Raw genomic sequence first — 19,392 nt, 5'->3', positions numbered from 1 at the left:
GCTTAAATGTTGAACATTCATTTATATGGTGCATCTAGCTGTACATGTTGGGAAACAATTATATAAAAATATGTATATATAATAAAAAATGTCTAAACAAATTGATTCACTTAATACAATTTGGTTCATTTTGTTAACAGGTGCAGAACCATGTTCACTAGATGCCACACTTCACTACTAATGGGATTTTGCCCAGTGTGTACACTACCCTCATTACGCAATGCAAGTGGGACCAATCTACTTTGCGACACCAAGAAAGTGCCATGTGTTTTGGATGTGCGCTGAAGGAACAGGTATGTTATTGTAATTATCAGTTTTATATATCTTCACAATATGTAATAATAACTAATTGTAACTACATTGCAGTACTATAAGAAAAACATTTGTTAATATACTGCATTATTTAGTTGTTGCTTTTATGCCCCCGAAGGTGGTCATATAGTGATCGCACTGTCCGTCTGTCTGTCTGTCTGAAATTCCGTCACACTTTGCGTTTAGGTTTCGAAAATGTGCAAAAACACTTTGCGTTTAGGTTTAGACAAATGTGGAAAAAGGGGGCATATGTCATCCTTTGCTGACAAGCCTAGTGTATATTGTAATTAAACAATACAAGTGTTTTGCACAAACATTAAGTGAAAATCTTGTATGCAAGGTGTATTAAAATATAGTCCTTTTTATAGTTTTTATTTGTAAAAGTTATTTTTATGTACATAAAACAATATTACAGGAATACATAGATTCTATATGATTGACGAGTCAGAAAAGGTGGCGATTGTGTCACAAGTTTGGTGCACCACTATTTTTCTCACTTTGGCGCTGGAGAAAAACATGCAGAGGTAATTTATTGCTATATATACTCTGAGATTAACAAAATAATGTTTTGTCTTTCTTTTCATTGGAAAGATTAAGTTAATTTATACATAGTTGCTTTTGTAATAATTGTTACTTAAATCTATGTTTTTGTAATTATTTTAAAATATTAAAGTAATTAAAACTATTATTTCATTTTGTTGCTGGACATAACATAATTCTGTTTCCATTCATTCATAAATGTTTTCATACGTGTAGCAATAATCTCCATCTAAATATATATTAATTATTTTAAACAAGAAATGTTTATTTGCGGATTCACTTTGACAATGCTGTTGGGCAGAATAAAAACAACACCATTCTGGGCTATTGCATGTGGAGAGTGTTGACAGGTAATAAAACGGTCATTGTCTTTCTTTAGAATATAATCATTTAAAAAGTATAATAATGTGTAGTGTGTAGAGACATTTGGAAAGGTTTGTGTTTAGGTCCACTTTATTTCTAAAGTATCAAAGCTATTGCTTTCATACTTGCAGCACCAATCATCTAATAAATGACCACACCCCAACTATACCCCCTCTTAAAACCCCCCCAATAAAAACATTTTTTGTTGTTAAAAAATCCTAAAACAAATATTTGTTTGTATTATTTTATTTTTGAAAGACTGTCCAACCATCCCACCCAAGAATCCCCCCATTCATTTTGGAAAGATTTTACTAAAATTGCCATTTATAACTTCTTTATTTATGATCAGATTTGATTCATACTTTGACAAATAGATGAGCTGTCTAGGCGGTGCTCTTGTTATAATATATGATAAGAACTTTGGTCGCTTGTTTCTATCAATTACAAAATGTATAAAGCATATTGAATTGAATCTTTCGAGGTTGTAACCTGAAGAAAAAGATTATAAAATTGTTACTGTTTTTTTTTTGGAATATCATTGCAGGTCTGCATGAGTCTGTTTCCTTGAGTATGATGCTACCGGGACATACCAAATTCACGCCAGATTGGCACTTTGGTGTGTGGAAAATAAAATGGCGCCAATCAGATGCTGAATGTATGGAGGACATTGCTTACACAGTTAAAGCATCTTCTAGGTCCGGGCATAACATTCCGCAACGCGTAAATGATCCATCTAGACCGGTGGTGTTTTTGAACTGGAAGACATTCTTCGAAAACTATTTCAAACTTTAAAAAAAACATCACAAAATACTACCACTTTCGTTGCACTGCTGATGAGCCAGGTGTTCTCATTTGTCGAGAGTTCTGTGACTCGGAGGAAGTTAGATTTAATCTTCTAAAGGCAAGACCCGAGGCAGGCTGCCTTCCAACAGTTACGGTTATGATAACCGTAACTGTTGGAAGGCAGCCTGCTTATCCCCCCTCTAGATCATCTGAGGCAGTGGTATCTTTACGAGAAAATTGCACCGTTCTTTATCAATGAAGTTGCCAGAGACATTGTGTGTCCCAAACCATCTATTTCAAAGTAAAAAATGTGAGGGCTTGTTATCCTATTAACAATTGTTCATTTTCTCAAATTGTTGTTCTTGCATGATACTTATGATAAGCTGTTTTTCTGATTAGTATTCATGACTATGACATTTGCATGGTATTGTTATTTGTATGACATTTAGCTGAATATCTTATTAATAGTGTGTTTCTTTTATTGAAAGTGACATAGCAATCAATAATCAAAAATAGTTTATGGGCATATATAAGCTGAACTTAGATTTATAATTAATAAACAACTCACTCATAGTGATCTCACTATAAAATATTCTGTACAGTATGATTATTACATTGTATAATATGACTGGTATGTGTTCAAAGATAACTTAAACTGTTGTAGATCGTATTGACTTCAAAATGTGTGATGTAAACATATGTGTTCATATTATGTATCTATTATATTTTACAAGTAAACGAACATATTTTGTTGTGTAAAGTTTAATCTATGGTGACGTTTACAATTGAATATTGTTGTGCTTATTGCTGTAATTTTCTTTTATTTGAAAATCATGTTTTTGGACCTCTATATATGAAATGGGTTGATATTATTTTCTATCTACACTGATGGTCAGATTCATTGTTGATAACAGATACATATGAAATTGATAATTTACTGTTTCCATAGCAACTGTTAACTTAATTAAAAAAATCTAATTAATTGTGTATCAATCTTTGAATAAAATACAATTGCTAAATAAACCATGTATGGCAGTATAGATGCTTAACAAAAATTCAAAATGTCAGTTTTTTTTTCATTTTAGTTTCAAGTTCGTTGCTATACAATATGTTCAATTTCTGAATACACCCCTATTTTCAGAAAATGTTCATACATTTATTTTACTATAAACATGTTGGTAATGTTTAATATCTGTCCAGAAGATATTTTGTTGATGTGTTGTTATTCTGTGTCTTCAATTCTTTAAAATGACAATGCATTTGAAAAAAGAACAGTGTCTGTTTCCATGGCAACAATGAGCGTTTAATGTTTTATAATAATACAATTAATTATGTAAGTCATAGTTAATGACTGTCATCACCATACACACACAACTGAGTGATTATCAACAAAAAACTGATCAGCATAACATGAACTAATACTGGTAGAATTACAACGTCATTTCGTTGTATTGAAACGTCATTTCGTACAAAATCGCGCAAATCAGTGTTTCTGACATGCAATACAAAAAATGACATAACTTCGTCAATTTTTGGAATTCGATGCTCAAATTTCAGATTTTGATTTTTCAGTTGTAGCACTTTCATAATATATGCTTAACTGAAAAAGTCATTTTTTGACCAGATGGGTCAAAATCTCGTTCCCAGCCACATATACGGTTGAGAACAATTATTAAACATCAACGAATGAATATTTCTAATGCACTGGATCCAAAAACGGTTGCAAGAACAGAAAGTAGTTATTACAGATTGGAGAATTGGATATTGGAGATTGCTGTTAAAACAGTACTAATAACATATTTAATGTACATATGCTCTAGCGCTTTCGACTGTTCGTCTTCATCAGGGGCTTGTTAACACAGATATGGTTGTACGTGCAACATTAGACATGACAGCGAAAAGTTCTAAAAACAGATCATTCAGAATTGAATGATCGCAACTCACCGATAAAAACGTGCACTCGCCTAGAGCCGTGTCCGTATTGTGAAAGGTTAATTACATGTTGGCAAGTTCAAGGAATGTTTTGAGGTTGTCTTGTCCATGAGACCAATGCATATTGTCTATGAAACGCAACCAGCGATAAGGTGTCGATGGTACCGACTTCAGGAGCTTTCCTTCGAGATGTCCCATGAAAATGTCAGCGTATGAACGTGCCATTTTAGTTCCCATGGCTGTACCATGTATTTGGAGTTAATGTACCCCATTAAACTTAAAGTTATTATATTTCAGAATAAGGGTCAGTAAATCCACTAATGTTTTAGTTGAAGGGTCGTTTATGTCTCTTGTTTCCAAAGCAAGTGGGTTGGCCTCAATGCCTTTCTCGTGAGTAATGTTTGTGTAAAGAGATTCAACGTCCATGGAGACCAGTAATGTGTCATTTGGTAGAGTGTCGGATGATACTTATATAAGAGAGTCAGCTGTGTCTTTGACAAACGACGGAAATTTTACTACAAGAGTCGACAAACTCCGAAATCCGTTCAGTTGGGTGGCTATTTGCCGAAACAATTGGACGCCCAGGGTTGCCGGGTTTGTGTATTTTTGGTAAAAGATAGAATCGGCCAGCTCTGGGATTTGTAACTGAGAAAAGTCGAAGTTGTTTTCGCTTATTTTTCAAGTGTGTCACATTTCTTTAAGTTTTGTATTTATATTTGTCTGAAATTCTTGGGTGGGATCCGAGTCCAAACGCTTGTTAAACCTGGTATCGTTGAGTTGTCGGTCGGCTTCAGATATATAATGTTCTTTGTCCATAACGACAACCGAAGACCCTTTGTCTGCTGGTTTTATAGTTATGTAACCATTGTTTTTCAATGACCGCAGAGCTTGTCGTTCATGTTAAGTGAGGTTGCTTTTCATGTTTGTATTTGTTTGAGATTCTGAAATGTCCGATTCGATATTATGAATAAATGTTTAAAGCGATACAGATTGTTTTGGGGGTTCCCATTTGCTTTTTAGTTTGAATTTGGGGTACATTTCATCATTGTTTGTGAGAAAAGAATCCTCAGATGTGATGGGTGTTTGTCTTTCCCGACTGGGACTTCGCCTATCCCGAAGGCTACTACGTCTTTCGTCTATGCTACCCATTTCATGAAGGATTTGGGTTTCTGTTTGTGATTCTGAGTTTTCTCTTTCGATAGGGAATGAGCTGTTATCATAAATTGGTTCTGCTTTTGAAAAATGGGACTTGAGTCTAAGTTGTCTACAAAAAGATTTGCTATCTTCAATCAGGCTACCTCGGTCAATGTGGGTGGTTTCGGACAAAAGTTGAGAACCTTTGAAAGTAATTTTTGTTCGTGTTCTGTAAGATCTGTGCTTGATATACTTACGGCAATATTGGGTCGAGTATTTGGTTGACGACGTTAAAAGCGACGAATCGTACGTTTTGTTTTGGTTTTAGAAACATTAATAAAATTCACATTAGTACAATAGTACACACTATTAAGATTGGAAAGTTTCTCTGATTTCATCTGTGAGTACGATTCAGAAGTAGAAAACATATGTTTCTGAACCTCAAAGAGCAATTCTATAAACTCATCAGGTTCTAACGAGTTGTGCATGTCGGATTAAATGGCATTCTCCTCCCGTTGTATAACATGTGTTTGATGATTGTAATACCCAAGGAGCAAAACCATGAGTTGGAATGATGCATGATTTAAAATTTCGTTCTATCTTGTTATACAACGGTTTGAAGCCTTACCATGTATACTAGGGGTCAATTGCAGTTTAAGTCCTATAGAAATTTTGGATTCGGTTAGACAGGTCTGAATGAATTTACAGTAGCTGTCCAATTTTTCACGTTGAGCTGCTAAGTGCAGCAATTTTGCTTTAGTAGGTAACATATCTTTGTGTTTAAATGCAGAAAGACATTCAGATCAAGAGATACACGGTGTTTTCAGAAAGAGAGGTATATGGTTGAGGACAATTATTAAACACCAACGAATGAATCTTTCTAAAGCACTGGATCCAAAAACGGATGCAAGAACAGAAAGTAGTAATTGTGGATTGGAGAAATATGCTGTTCAAACAGTACTAAATACATATTATATATATATGCCCTAGCAACTTTTCGTCTTCGCCAGGGACTTGTTAACACAGATATGGTTGTACGTGCAACATTGGACATGACAGCGAAATGTTATAAATATATATGAAAAAAAATGTTGGCGAAACAAAACTGGCAAACGATACAACTCTTTAAAAAGCAAATATATTTCTTGTATTCACAGGCATTTGTGGATAAGAGTTATTTAGTTGTTATGAATAATACGTTCCTTTCTTCGATATTTTGTAAAATGATGATTACACGTGTCCGTGTAGGTTCTGATGAAATCAACCCTTCATATATAGATAATTAATTTGAATTTTTTAACTTGTTGGAACAAAGTTCATCCGTTTTCAAATTAGTAAGTGCATATGTATTATAAACTTATGTCTTTCACTCAGGCATGTGGCAGTTGACCTTTGGCTCCTGTGAAAGTTATAATGGTTTTGAAAAGTATTTAAGAGGTGAATACGTATTTCCTCATTTTTCATTACAACATATCATTTCAAGGAAAAAATGAACTAATATCTTTTGAAGGGCAGTACGATAACATTATCTTTATATTATACATACATATGTATATCACAGCTTCGTAATCGTGCATTGTACCAATTGTACTGCTGCTGTTTCCTGAGTTAAATTGTGATGATCTGAAGTGTGTACTTTAATAATGCTGGGCTCTGAAATCTTGCTAATAAGAAGGGATTCAGCTGAAAAAAAACTTCGATTATTTCATATCCACTCTGTCAAACGTGCTGTATTTCAATCTGTTTAAGATCACACAATGACATCAGCTTGAATTTAACCAAAATTCATATAATATCATATAAATCAACCAGTAAATAATAAGTTGTATGTCGACGTCACCTGTCTTACAATGAAATGTATCTACTAAATAATACAAATAAATTACGGCTTGATGCCAATCTGAATATTTCCGATTAATGTATCTATATTTAATGAGATTTAGAGTTTGGGACATCTTAAATACCAGTCAACGTTTTTAAAAGAAAGGATCGATTGTTTGAACAGTGTGGTAGAATAAAAGGCTTTGCTTGGATTTTAAGCCAACAAATATCGACTTAAAGTTAAAAAACGATAAGTATTATAGAGTACACTTTAAGTTCCGATTTAATAAAAACAAAAAAATTCATTTAAAATGTTTGTAGAAAGAGTCGCATATTCATAAATTTACACTACATTTGTATGACATATTTTAAAATTGTATACATTTTTATTAACACTCGACATTTGTAGAAAATGTAGATAAGTATTATTAATATAATAAATAACATCTAAGGATATCTAATGATATCAAATTGCATAAATATTTCTAAAGAAACTACTTCTTCACCAACATGAAGATTTACAAAAACACTGTGTCCGCCAGTGAAAAAGTATGTGTGGAAATTGTTATCTGTATCGCATCACTATCGCTTGTTATTTATCTGGAAAGCAAACGCATGTGGAATAATATTTACATTTTTCCCACCAACTGTTGTTTTTCGTCTTATATCCGATCGGTTGACATTTAATTGTGCTTACATGATGAAAATAATTGTGTTTAATTGCTAAACTTTGTGATTCTAGCAAATTTTGCATTCACTTACAATACCACGAAATCAAGAGTCTGATCTTTAAAATTGTCATATTGTGTCAGACCTAGTAGTTTCCAGTGAGTTATTCGTATGACAATACCCCTCCCACAACTTCTTAAACTAAAAGTTTGAAATGAATTGATATCTAAACCGTTGCGTGTGAAACTTGTCTGAGTGCCAATGCCGACACACTTTAACAAAACGTGACGCACAAGTATGTTTGGTTTGTATAGTGTGTGTTTATTACAATGTAAACCGGAAAAGTGACGGAATAGTTCGAGCAGTATGTAGGATCAGCGAGTATGGAATTTGTATCAAACAATAACGATGTATAACATTTTTGTAATACGTTTTGATTTAGTTTAAAAATCATATATATTAACAAATAATTATAAAAAATAAATGAATACCATGTCATTAAAGCGCTTGTTTTAAAATATTTCTAACGGGCTTTTAAATTTATGTCCAGTGCACAATGCATTACGTTTTGTCGTTTCTTGTCGTGCTTTAGTTTATACTCAGCCACTTATAATTATATTCTATGATCAGATGATTCGGTTTTGTTTCTAATAGGGTACCATTTTAAAGTTCGGTATTTGTGAATCAGCACCGAAGCCAAAGAGTTTAACGGACTTAATTGTTTTACACGATTGTATATGAGTCGAGTTAGAAGTGCGCACTAGTTTATTTTGAACAAACAAACCATTTAGGATATAATGACATCTTTCTAAACGTTTACCTTGTCCAAGTGGTACATTATTGAGATATAAAAATAGCCACTTCAGACATGTCCGCAATAGGACTTGTTCAAGTACATTAAACGTGACACTATGACGAAAGTAACCTTTGCGTTCCTAGAAGGACTTCCGAAACAAACAAACACACAAACTGTAGTACGACGTTGTTTTGCTACCACCGGTAAGAGCTAAGGATGTTTCTGTTGGAAAGGTTATTGTGGTACGTGAGCGGTGATGAGTTAGATTATATGCCTGCAAACCGTTTCGAGTAGGATAATAAGACTCGTGAACATCACTGTAAATCACTGTAAATGTCCTGTTTGTTAAGGTTGCGTAAACACCATATACAATTGTATAGCGTATGAAATATAAAAATTGATACGTTAACATTCAGTGGCATGTGCATTTCCCAAAGGTGTCCTTACAAATAAACGAGAATACATAAGTAAAGATTGGACTTTATTTCATCAAATTGAGGGTGTTTGTTCGGTTTCGCATGGAAACTTAAACAAATCACTTATGTTTACTATTAAATACTATCTATATGACTTTATATTGATTAGTTCCTACTTGTGCATCATGTTTTGACTAAATAATGAATTCGTATACGGACGTGTTTCCCGTGCTCAAATCATTTTCAAAGATCTTGAGTAATGCCCTGGTGTCTCGTAAAACAAAACCGACCTATTGTATATGGGGAATTTACTTAAATTTGCTTTACCGACTGACAAAAGTAGTACTAGTTTATAACGATATGACCATTTTAAGTTATAATTTGTACAATGAAGGCCGTAATTATTATGCTTCTGTGCAAGTTGATCAGTGAGCGTGAATATGGCTACCATAGGAAACGCGTTTAAGTCACAGTATTTGTGCTATAAAAATGTGACATGTTAAGCAATACTTATGTCAAACAAATATTTGAGTTACGTGAAAAGTTGAACGGCGTTGTCCGTATTTTTCTAATAATGTATTTGATTTCAAATGAATAAGTAAAATCGAAGCTAATAGCTTCATGTGTATACTGAATAACTAAATCAATTATAGATGATATTTTAACATGAAAGTTATAATAAATCATTTTAATTAGGTTTATTGTTATATACCTAGATAGTCTGTAATCTCCTAATTGATGGGTTATTTTTTGGCATGTTTGCGTACAGTTTTGGTATCAGATTTTTTGCTTAATAGTTCTAGTCAAATGGCGCCAATGTAATATGTCTGTTCCCACCATGGTATTATAAATACCGTTTGACAAAGGAGCACAATGGAGATATCCACCCGTTTAATTGCATGTACAATGACGACTTAAATACTAACACAAAATTTGCTAAAAGCAACACAAAACCAACACCATTTGGATATCTGGTTTCAAATACCAAAGTAAGTAAAACCTCAACGGCATATGCTCTCGAGGTCACACTTATAACCACTCTAAAGATCCATTTTTACATCGTTGTTTGACACCGTGTTCATATTGCGTAGTCTTGATACTGCACTATAGAGGTATTGTAAAAATGTGGTGTTCTTTAGTATAAACTGTATGTACAAGAAGCCCAACACTCTTTAGTATTATGCGTTTGAAAAAACACTTGCTTAAACACAACATAAAAACACAGTCTAAATCAAAAGTGAGACAAAATAAACGCACATGATGTTTAAAACCGGACAAATGCTATCTCAATTTTTCACAGCGTCTGCATATTTAACGAAAACAACACCTTGATAAACGATTAAATAAACAGAGGACGTTTGGTATTTTCAAAGATCGTCCAAACAAGGTGTGTAACATATATATTAAAATTATAATCTTACTAAAGCGACTTATAGATACAGTTTATACAAGGCTAAATATGAGTTAACATTAAAGAACAGCACACAATGCATTATGCCCTCTCGACAAAAATAGATCTTGATAATACTACTAATAAAAAATAATCTTGGACTTATTGATAAATAGTACGGTTAGCATTTGTTTCAAAGCAAGCATTTTCAACATAAATTTTCGTAATGTGTTAAAAAAATTTTTTATACAGAAACAACATCGAACACTTAATAAAAAGCAAACAAGACACCAACACTTAATTGACATACTGTTGTACTTTTAGCAATATTATATATAATTGTAAAGTTACCCTGTCAATTTGTATGTTGCATGTAAGTCATTTTTCATTAAATGATATTAAAAAATAAATTATACGTAAACGTGCAATTATACGGCGTAGCCTTAACCTTAAATAACATTGGCATATTCATGTAATAGCTTAGCTAACATGACAGATACCGTACCATGTTCTTCGTAACCAGGGGTGAATGACTTGTGAAGATTAGATATACAGGGTCAACGAACGAAACAAATGTTTCAACATAAAACATTTTGTTAGTTTAGTAACTAATTAAGTGTGAAATTTTAAACTTTGTTAAATACTATGTCTTTATATCTAAACTATTAAGTGTCTATTTTTGTGCATATTTATACTTCTTATTAACTCATTATTGGTGTTGTTGAACCAGGTGGTGTTGTTGAACCAAGTGGAATTTAAAAGTAAGGATATCTGATGATGCATTCACATTCAATGGAGAAGTGTGCACAGGGCAATATATAAACAACAAAAACAACGGTGGATATATTAAATAGATTTTAGTATAAGAACATTCATATCACCAGGTTTCTTGTAAAACATGTAAGTGTGATTGATTTTATTATATATTCTAATACGAAATAAAAAAATCAGATATTGTTTTATAGTGTACTCTGGTTTCATTATTATTATAATTATAATAATAATAATTATTATTATTATTATTATTATTATTATTATTATAAGTAGTAGTAGTAGTAGTAGTAGAAGTAGTAGTAGTAGTAGTAGTAGTAGTGGTGGTGGTGGTGGTGGTGGTGGTGGTGGTGGCTGTGGTGGTGGTGGTGGTGGTGGTGGTGGTGGTGGTAGTAGTAGTAGTAGTAGTAGTAGTAGTAGTAGTAGTAGTAGTAGTAGTAGTAGTAGTAGTAGTAGTAGTAGTAGTAGTAGTAGTAGTAGTAGTAGTACATTCCAATAGTATTGCTCTGGCATAATTTTGATAATTTTTTATGCATGAGAATACTTGTTGTATTTACGTGTGTGTTAAACAACTATTTTAACAGCTGTCAACATATACACTGAATGCGACATCATCTTTGAACTACTACAAAAGGCATTGTTAATTCACAAATAACAAGCATTTTTCTTATCTGGGTAAGGGCGTGCGTTATTGTTTGTGTGGAATCCATTGTGGTATTCAGGTAAGTGTTGTTTTGTCAAAGTAATAATTAAATGTGATAATAAATAAAGAAGTTATGGCAATTTAAGCAAAATGTTCAATTATCTAAGTGTAAAAGGGGCAATAATTATGTCAAAATGCTTGTTGATACAGTGGTCTGCTCTTGTTTATAGGTTGGGGTCATGTTGGTAAACAAGTATGCAACATATAAAAGCAATATGTCAAAGGATATCGGAAATATTTGGGGTAGCACGCAAACTTTAACATAGATTTATCAATAATATGCATATTCTAAGTATAAAAGGGGCAATAATTATGACAAAATACTTGATAGAGTTGTCTGCTCTTGTTTATAGGTTGAGGTGATGTTGGTTAACAAGTTTGCAAAATATAAAGCAATATGTCAAGGGACAATGAAAATAAATGGGGTAGTACGAAAACTTTAACATTTGCTGCATATTCTAAGTGGAAAGGGGCCATAATTATAACATAGATTTATCAATAATATGCATATTCTAAATATAAAAGGGGCCATAATTATGACAAAATGCTTGATAGAGTTGTCTGCTATTGTTTATAGGTCGGGTCATGTTGGTAAACAAGTATGCAAAATATAAGCAATATGTCAAGGGACAGAGAAAATATTTGGGGTAGTACGAAAACTTTAACATTTGCACGCTAACGCAGACGCTAACACAGACACTAACGCAGACGCTCACTTCGACGCCGGGGTGAGAAGGATAGCTCCACTATATATATTTCATATATAATAGTCGGGCTAAAAAATCAATAAGAATACCGTTTTAAAAGAATATGAGTGCGTGCATGCTTGTGCGCGCGTGCATGCATGCGCGCGTGCGTAAGTGTGTGCATGTTTTTTTAATGTATAGATATGTTTCAAAGTTAATTATAAACGTGGATGAACAGGATAAAATGAAAATAAAAATGTTAAAAAGATAGCCATATTTTAAATGATGTTTATCTGAATGTGTTACCTTCTTAATAGAACAATTGTATTCTTCCTAATTCGTTTGTACATTTGGGTGTGTCTACCACGTGCAACTTTATAGAAATAAGCTGTTTGAGCTTTGTGATCCATTTTCCGACACATCTTTCAATCAATTCAGAAAATGATAAAAATATTTTTATGATAAACCTTTTGACCGTTTGAGTTAAATTGTGTTCCTGAAACTGAAACTATAGACATACACAGTTTTCATCAATAAAACACAGTGCTTAAAATTTATTTCTATTTTAAACTTGTCAAATGCATCTTTTGCATTTAAATCTATTTTCATATTGTTTAACTTCTTAATTAAAGGGATCCGAGTCGTTTAGAACGTACAATATGATTTATTATAAATGTTTACATTTAAATAGTCAATATACGCACCGTCAAATGTACTTTTAATATTTGGCCTATTGTTTAACATACTGAAATTAATAACTTTACATTTTTTGCATGTCAAAACACAGCTTTATTGTTATGACGATCTTTCGCGAGCTCATTGAGCTCAATGTAGGTTATGATCAACTTAAGGTCCTTTGTCAGTATCGCCATTGTTGTTCGTGTCGTGTATTAAGACCAAATACAATAGCCATATCATTTTAAGAACGTACATGTTATTCTTAGCATAACAAAAAAAAGGATAATTTTGCAAAATAAACGTTCTGGTCTACAATTTTAGTTCCTTTAAATGTAAACGCTTAATTTAAACAAATGTGTTAATGGTAATCCTCGAAAGGTGTAAAAACTCTTGTTAGTACACGGTAAAAAATTGCAGTAAGTTTGTAGTCCCTCAATTTAGAAACTGTGTCGAATGCAATTGATAATCCCGCTGCGAGAAAAAATCTAAGTCAAAGGTGAGCTTTAAACAGCCTCGAAGAAAAACAATGAACTAGGATTAATTTTATTACGTATACATTATTTATTTATTTATAGTGATTTTTTCACCCAATTGGGAACGGGTCCGGTGCCATTGGGAATTTTTCGCGTCGTGAAATCACCAAATTGGGAAAAACGAGTCGCGAAATCTTCCAATTGGGAAAAAATCAAGTTGTGAATTGTACCAATTGAAGAATGTTTTTTTAATGACTTTGTTTAACTTTTAACTTTTATCAGCTTTAAATGACACAGGAAAGCAACATAAACTTATATTCACAGTCTTGCACAAACAACAACATGCTAACGGAACACAGATTGTGTTGTAATTAGTTGCATTATTTTACCCTTTAAAATTGCTGAATACAAGATGTGCATTATGAATCATGCTGATTAAATTCTCTTTATTGTAAATTAAATCAACAATCAAGTATAAAGAAAACAACACATTAAACAACCCTCTAACGGCATTCAAGTGTACATGAACGCGCTTAATATAAATTGTATTTACATACACTAACCATCCAGCCCACAATTTAAATAAAAATAAAACAAGAGCTGTGTTTGTGAAACACAATGCTCCCTACTGCGCTTTGAAGCCGCACGACAGCTATTTTAAAAACAAGGTTATATTTTGAATGTAAAGGTCACAGTAACAGTGACCTTTGATCAAGTGACCTCAAACCATGTTTGATTGTAAATCTCAATTAGATGCATGCACATGTGAAGTTTAAAGAAGATAGACCCAAGAGTTTTCATTTCATGAGCAAAGTTAAAGTTTTGGGACAGACACACACATACAATGACAGACAGACAGACAGACAGGCCAAAAACAATATACCCCCGATCATTCGATCTGGGGCCATAAAAAGTACCGGTATTCCAATAACGGGACAGTTGGACAGTTGATAGCCCTGATCATTTAAGTGACATGTTTTGATAACGTTTATCTTCAAAAGAACAAGATCTTTAAAAACACAGAGTGACAGCGAAAAGTCGCGGGATGCAAAGAAATTAATGTATCGATTAACTCTGCAAAAAAATATTTAAATGTGTACAAGTTTCTAAGTTAATACTTAGTTAAATTATCACTAACGGGAAAGTAATTACACAAGCAATCCACAAACTTACCGTGACATTATCACCGTCACCACAAAATGTGCTGACGTAATCGGTTTCGTCACTTACGGCTAAAATCCTGGAGTCAGCGTGGCTGTTGGTCGGTGATTTGTCTATAGGACGGGAACTATGGCCGCTATCGGTACTTCGCGGAGTCTGGTTGTTAGCGCGCCTCCTGTGTGCGGGGGTGTCAAGGAACCGGAAGATTCTGCAAGCGTTCTGGCCTCTGGTAACGGACCTGTCAAGCTCTTGGATGGTCTTCAGTGATTTAAGTGCGCACTGGAAGTTGGCTTTCCATCGTCTTGCGTCGCTTCCATCTCGACGTCCTGTAATGCCGATTGTTTGTGAAAACAGCAACATAGCCTTACTATATAAAAATTAAACGTGATCGTAGTTAATTTAGTTTCATATAAATGAGTCAAAATTAATTCTACAATGGAAATGAAAATATCAAATGATAATACTAATAAGTGTATTATTGTTTTTATGTTTTTCTTAACAACGATAATAATTATTATCCTTACTGTTAATGTGATTATCCCCATAATAATAGAAATGATAACTAGAGCTTTGTCACAGACGTGACGAATACCCCCCACATGCCACATTGACACAGACAATTTTGCAAGTTGTCTTCATAAAAAACAGCGGACACCACTCGCAATGTTTAAAATGCATTAAGTGAACCCGTGACCTGGTTTTTGACCCTGCATGGCCCATGTTCGAACTTGACCTACACATCATATAGATACAACTTATAACCAAGTGTGGTGAAGATCGGATGAAAACTACTTGAATCAGAGAGCAGACACCATGCTAAATGTGTAAAACGTACTAAATGACTTAGTGACCTAGTTTTTGACCCGGCATGACCCATATTCGAACTAGACCTAGACATCATCTGGATACAACTTCTGACCAAGTTTGGTGAAGATCGGATGAAAACTACTTGAATTAGAAAGCGGACACCATGCTCAATGTTTAAAACGCACTAAATGACCTCGCGACCTAGTTTTTGACCTGCCATGACCCATGTTTGAATTTGACCTAGATATTATCTAGATACAACTAATGACCAAGTTTGTTGACGCTCTGATGAAAACTACTTGAATTAGAGAGCGGACAACATGCTGAATGTTTAAAACGCACTAAGTGACCCCCAGACCTAGTTTTTGACCCGGTAAGGCTCATGTTCGAACTTGGCCTAGACATCATCTAGATACAACTTCTGTCCGAGATTTGTGAAGATCGTATGAAAACTACTTGAATTAGAGAGCGGACACGGACCGACCGGCCGACAGACAGACCGACCGACAGACAAGCTTACTCCTATACACCCCCTAAACTTCGTTTAGTGGGGGTATAATAATAATAATAATACAATAAAAAAATAAGAAAATTAATAATCATCTTAACCATCTTGTTATGTTCTTAAAAATATTTCACTATAAAAATTGATATGAGTTACGTTAAAAAAAAATCCTTTCTCCTTTGAGATTCACATATTTCCGAGTGAAGGCCTCGACTCCCCAGAATGAGCTGCCCAGGCCTCGAACTCATAACGCCAGCGCAGACCACGGAACTCCTGCGACTCCAATTTTTCCATCAGCCAGTCCCTCATGCACTGACGCTCCGTGGGTTGCTTCGGCGCCATCCGCTGGCAAAGTTGTGGGACGAAGAACTGGGAAAGATCAACACGAATATGAAATAAAGGAAGATGGTCTGGAACATGGAAAATGCTTGAATTGAAATGATCGAAGAATGTCTGGACAATGAAAACCACGGGATCTGAATAGAATGATAGCATCTGACTATAGTGAAAAAATACAAGAAACGAAAACAGAAAAAGTCTTCAAAAAGTAGAAATTATGAGAAATGAATAGAAGGACATATGCCTGGAAAATGGAAAAAGCCTGAATTATAAAAAAAAATCAAGCTGTTGTGGAAAATGTTAAACATGGCACATGAATCTAGTAAAACACCACGACAGATGGAAACTACGAGACTTGAAAAAGGAAAACATCTTGAAAAAAGGAAAATTTAAAAGATGACAACAAGAGAAAATGAAAACATGTGGACAAATGAAAAACGCATTAATTACAATAATAACGGCTGATATAGAAAATGGTAAACACGGGATCAAAATCAAGCAAAAACAGCATGTACAGCTTTGAATGTTTTTCCATCAGAAACACCAGCGCATACGAATCTATTTTGTATCTTAAAAATACCTGCACATTATTCATTCGGAGCGAACAAATGTGATAAAAGTTCGATAATTTTGACAAACAATTAAAAGGAAGAGAGCAGGAATAACAGAAAACAAGAGCTGTGTTGTCAGAAACACAATGACCCAAGGTTAAAGTTTTGGGATAGACACATACAATGATATTTGACCTTTGACTTTGAAGGATGACCTTTACCTTGACCTTTCACCATTCAAAATGTGCGGCTCCATGAGATACACATGCATGTCAAATATGAAGTTGCTATCTTCAATATTGTATGTTTTGGTATTATACATTTAATATTAATTTGGTCTTCTAAACAAGACTATTGCCAAGCAATATATGTCCCCTACCGGCTCCACCATTGTCAGAAAAAAAAATGTTGCCATATAATTTTTGACGTAGAAATACAATGAAATGACGTGCATAATGTCCGTATTGCCATCTATCCATGTTTCAAGTTTCATGAAAAAATATTAAGAACTTTTAAATTTATCGCAGGATCCAGAAAAGTGTGACAGACTGACGGAGTGACGGACACACAGAGCGCAAACCATAAGTCCCCTGCGGCGAAACCGGTAGGGGACAATTAAACATTATACATTATGGTAATTACCATATAATCGAATTCCAGTCGAAACAACAAACACACTATTTAAATACACAAGTCTTTGACAATCACCATGGCGTTTTCGGGGACTGTTAACTCGATTTTGATTGGGATTTTTTGTATTTTTTTCGGAAATTGGGATGGGTCCGGTTCATTTTGGGAACAGGTCCGTAGGTCATTGGGAACGGGTCCGTTTACCGGACCCGTCCGAAGAACGAACAAGAGGGCCAAGATGGCCCTATTTTGCTCACCTGAGAGGAGTCGGTTCATTCAATCTTTACCAAATGTCAAACTTGACCTAGAAATTGTCCAGACAAACATGCTGGTCAAGTTTCATCATTATTTCATCTGCGAGTCATGATCAATATACCTATGAAGTTTCATGATCCTAGGCGTAAGCATTCTTGAGTTATCATCCGGAAACCATTTTCTAAGTTAGGTCACCGTGACCTTCACAGCCATTGCGTGAACACGTTTTTTGGCACTGTGACCTTGACCTTTGACCTAGTGACCTGATAATCAATAGGGGTCATCTGCGAGTCATGATCAATATACCTATGAAGTTTCATGAACCTAGGCATAAGCGATCTTGAGTTATCATCCAGAAACCATTTAACTATTCCAGGTCACCGTGATCTTGACCTTTGACCTAGTGACCTGAAAATCAATAGGGGTCATCTGCGAGTCATGATCATTGTACTTATGAAGTTTTATGATCCTAGGCATAAGCATTCTTGAGTTATCATCGAGAAACCATTTTGCTATTTCAGGTCACCCCGACCTTGACCTTTGACATAGTGACCTGAAAATCAATAGGGGTCATCTTCGAGTCAAGATCAATGTACCTATGAACATTCATGATCCTATGCATAAGCGCTATTGAGTTATCATCTGGAAACCATTTTACTATTTCGGGTCACTGTGACCTTGACCTTTGACCTAGTGATCTGAAAATCAATAGGGGTCATCTGAGAGTCATGATTAATGTACCTATGAAGTTTCATGACCCTAGGCCTAAGCGTTCTTGAGTTATCATCCGGAAACCATTTTACTATTTTGGGTCATCGTGACCTTGACCTTTGACCTTGTGACCTGAAAATCATTAGGGGTTATCTACGAGTTATGATCAATGTACTTATGAAGTGTCATGATCCTAGACCAAAGCGTTCTTGAGTTATCCTCCGGAAATTATTTTACTATTTCGGGTCATCGTGACCTTGACCTTTGACCTAGTGACCTGAAAATCAATAGGGGTTATCTGCGAGTCATGTACAATGTAGCTATGAAGTTTCACGATCCTAGGCATAAGCGTTCTTGAGTTATCATCCGGAAACCATTTTACTGCTTTGAGTCACCGTGACCTTGACCTTAGACCTAGTGACCTGAAAATCAAAAGGGGTCATCTGCGAGTCATGATTAATGTATCTATGAAGTTTCATGATCCTAGGCATAAGTGTTCTTGAGTTATCATCCGGAAACCATTTTACTATTTTGGGTCATCGTGACCTTGACCTTTGACCTAGTGACCTAAAAATCACTAGGAGTCATCTGCGAGTCATGATCAATGTACCTATGACGTTTCATGATCCTTGGCATAAGCGCTCTTGAGTTATCATCCGGAAACAATCTGTTGGACGGACGGACCGACATGAGCAAAACAATATACCCCCTCTTCTTCGAAAGGGCGGGGGGTGGCATAATGAGAAAACTGCCCTTCTCCCAGCATCCATGTTATTCAACTGACCGGAACCATTTTTGAACTCATATCTCGTATCAAGGGAACAAATGTTCTGAGCAAATTTTATGAAAATTGGGCCAAAAATGTGACTTCTACTGTGTTCACATGTTTTCACAATATACATAGAGAGAAAAATGCCCCGCCCACTGGCAGCCATGTTTTTTCACCAATCCCGACCATTTTCAAAC

The 19,392-nt window shown here is 34.6% G+C and overlaps 1 protein-coding gene across 1 annotated transcript; it reads left to right on the top strand.

Moving 5' to 3' along the window:
- On the top strand, positions 1-2,122 carry LOC127852797 (uncharacterized). Its single transcript, XM_052386784.1, has 4 exons — positions 1-293; positions 728-836; positions 1,111-1,202; positions 1,760-2,122. Exons 1-4 carry the CDS (start codon positions 221-223, stop codon positions 2,005-2,007), a joined length of 522 nt encoding a protein of 173 aa, XP_052242744.1. The 5' UTR covers positions 1-220; the 3' UTR covers positions 2,008-2,122.
- Positions 2,123-19,392: the final 17,270 nt, after the last annotated feature.

This window comes from Dreissena polymorpha, chromosome 12, assembly GCF_020536995.1.
Source record: "Dreissena polymorpha isolate Duluth1 chromosome 12, UMN_Dpol_1.0, whole genome shotgun sequence".
NCBI classification, from domain to species: Eukaryota; Metazoa; Mollusca; class Bivalvia; order Myida; family Dreissenidae; genus Dreissena; species Dreissena polymorpha.
The sequence above is the reverse complement of the archived record's forward strand: the minus strand, read 5'-3'. Positions and strand labels throughout refer to the sequence as shown.

Coding starts and splice junctions, on each gene's coding strand:
- LOC127852797 (XM_052386784.1), top strand. CDS start 221: ATGCAAGTGGGACCAATCTACTTTGCGACACCAAGAAAGTGCCATGTG. Junction 837..1,110: donor CTGGAGAAAAACATGCAGAG/GTAATTTATTGC, acceptor ATTTTAAACAAG/AAATGTTTATTTGCGGATTC. Junction 1,203..1,759: donor CATGTGGAGAGTGTTGACAG/GTAATAAAACGG, acceptor ATATCATTGCAG/GTCTGCATGAGTCTGTTTCC.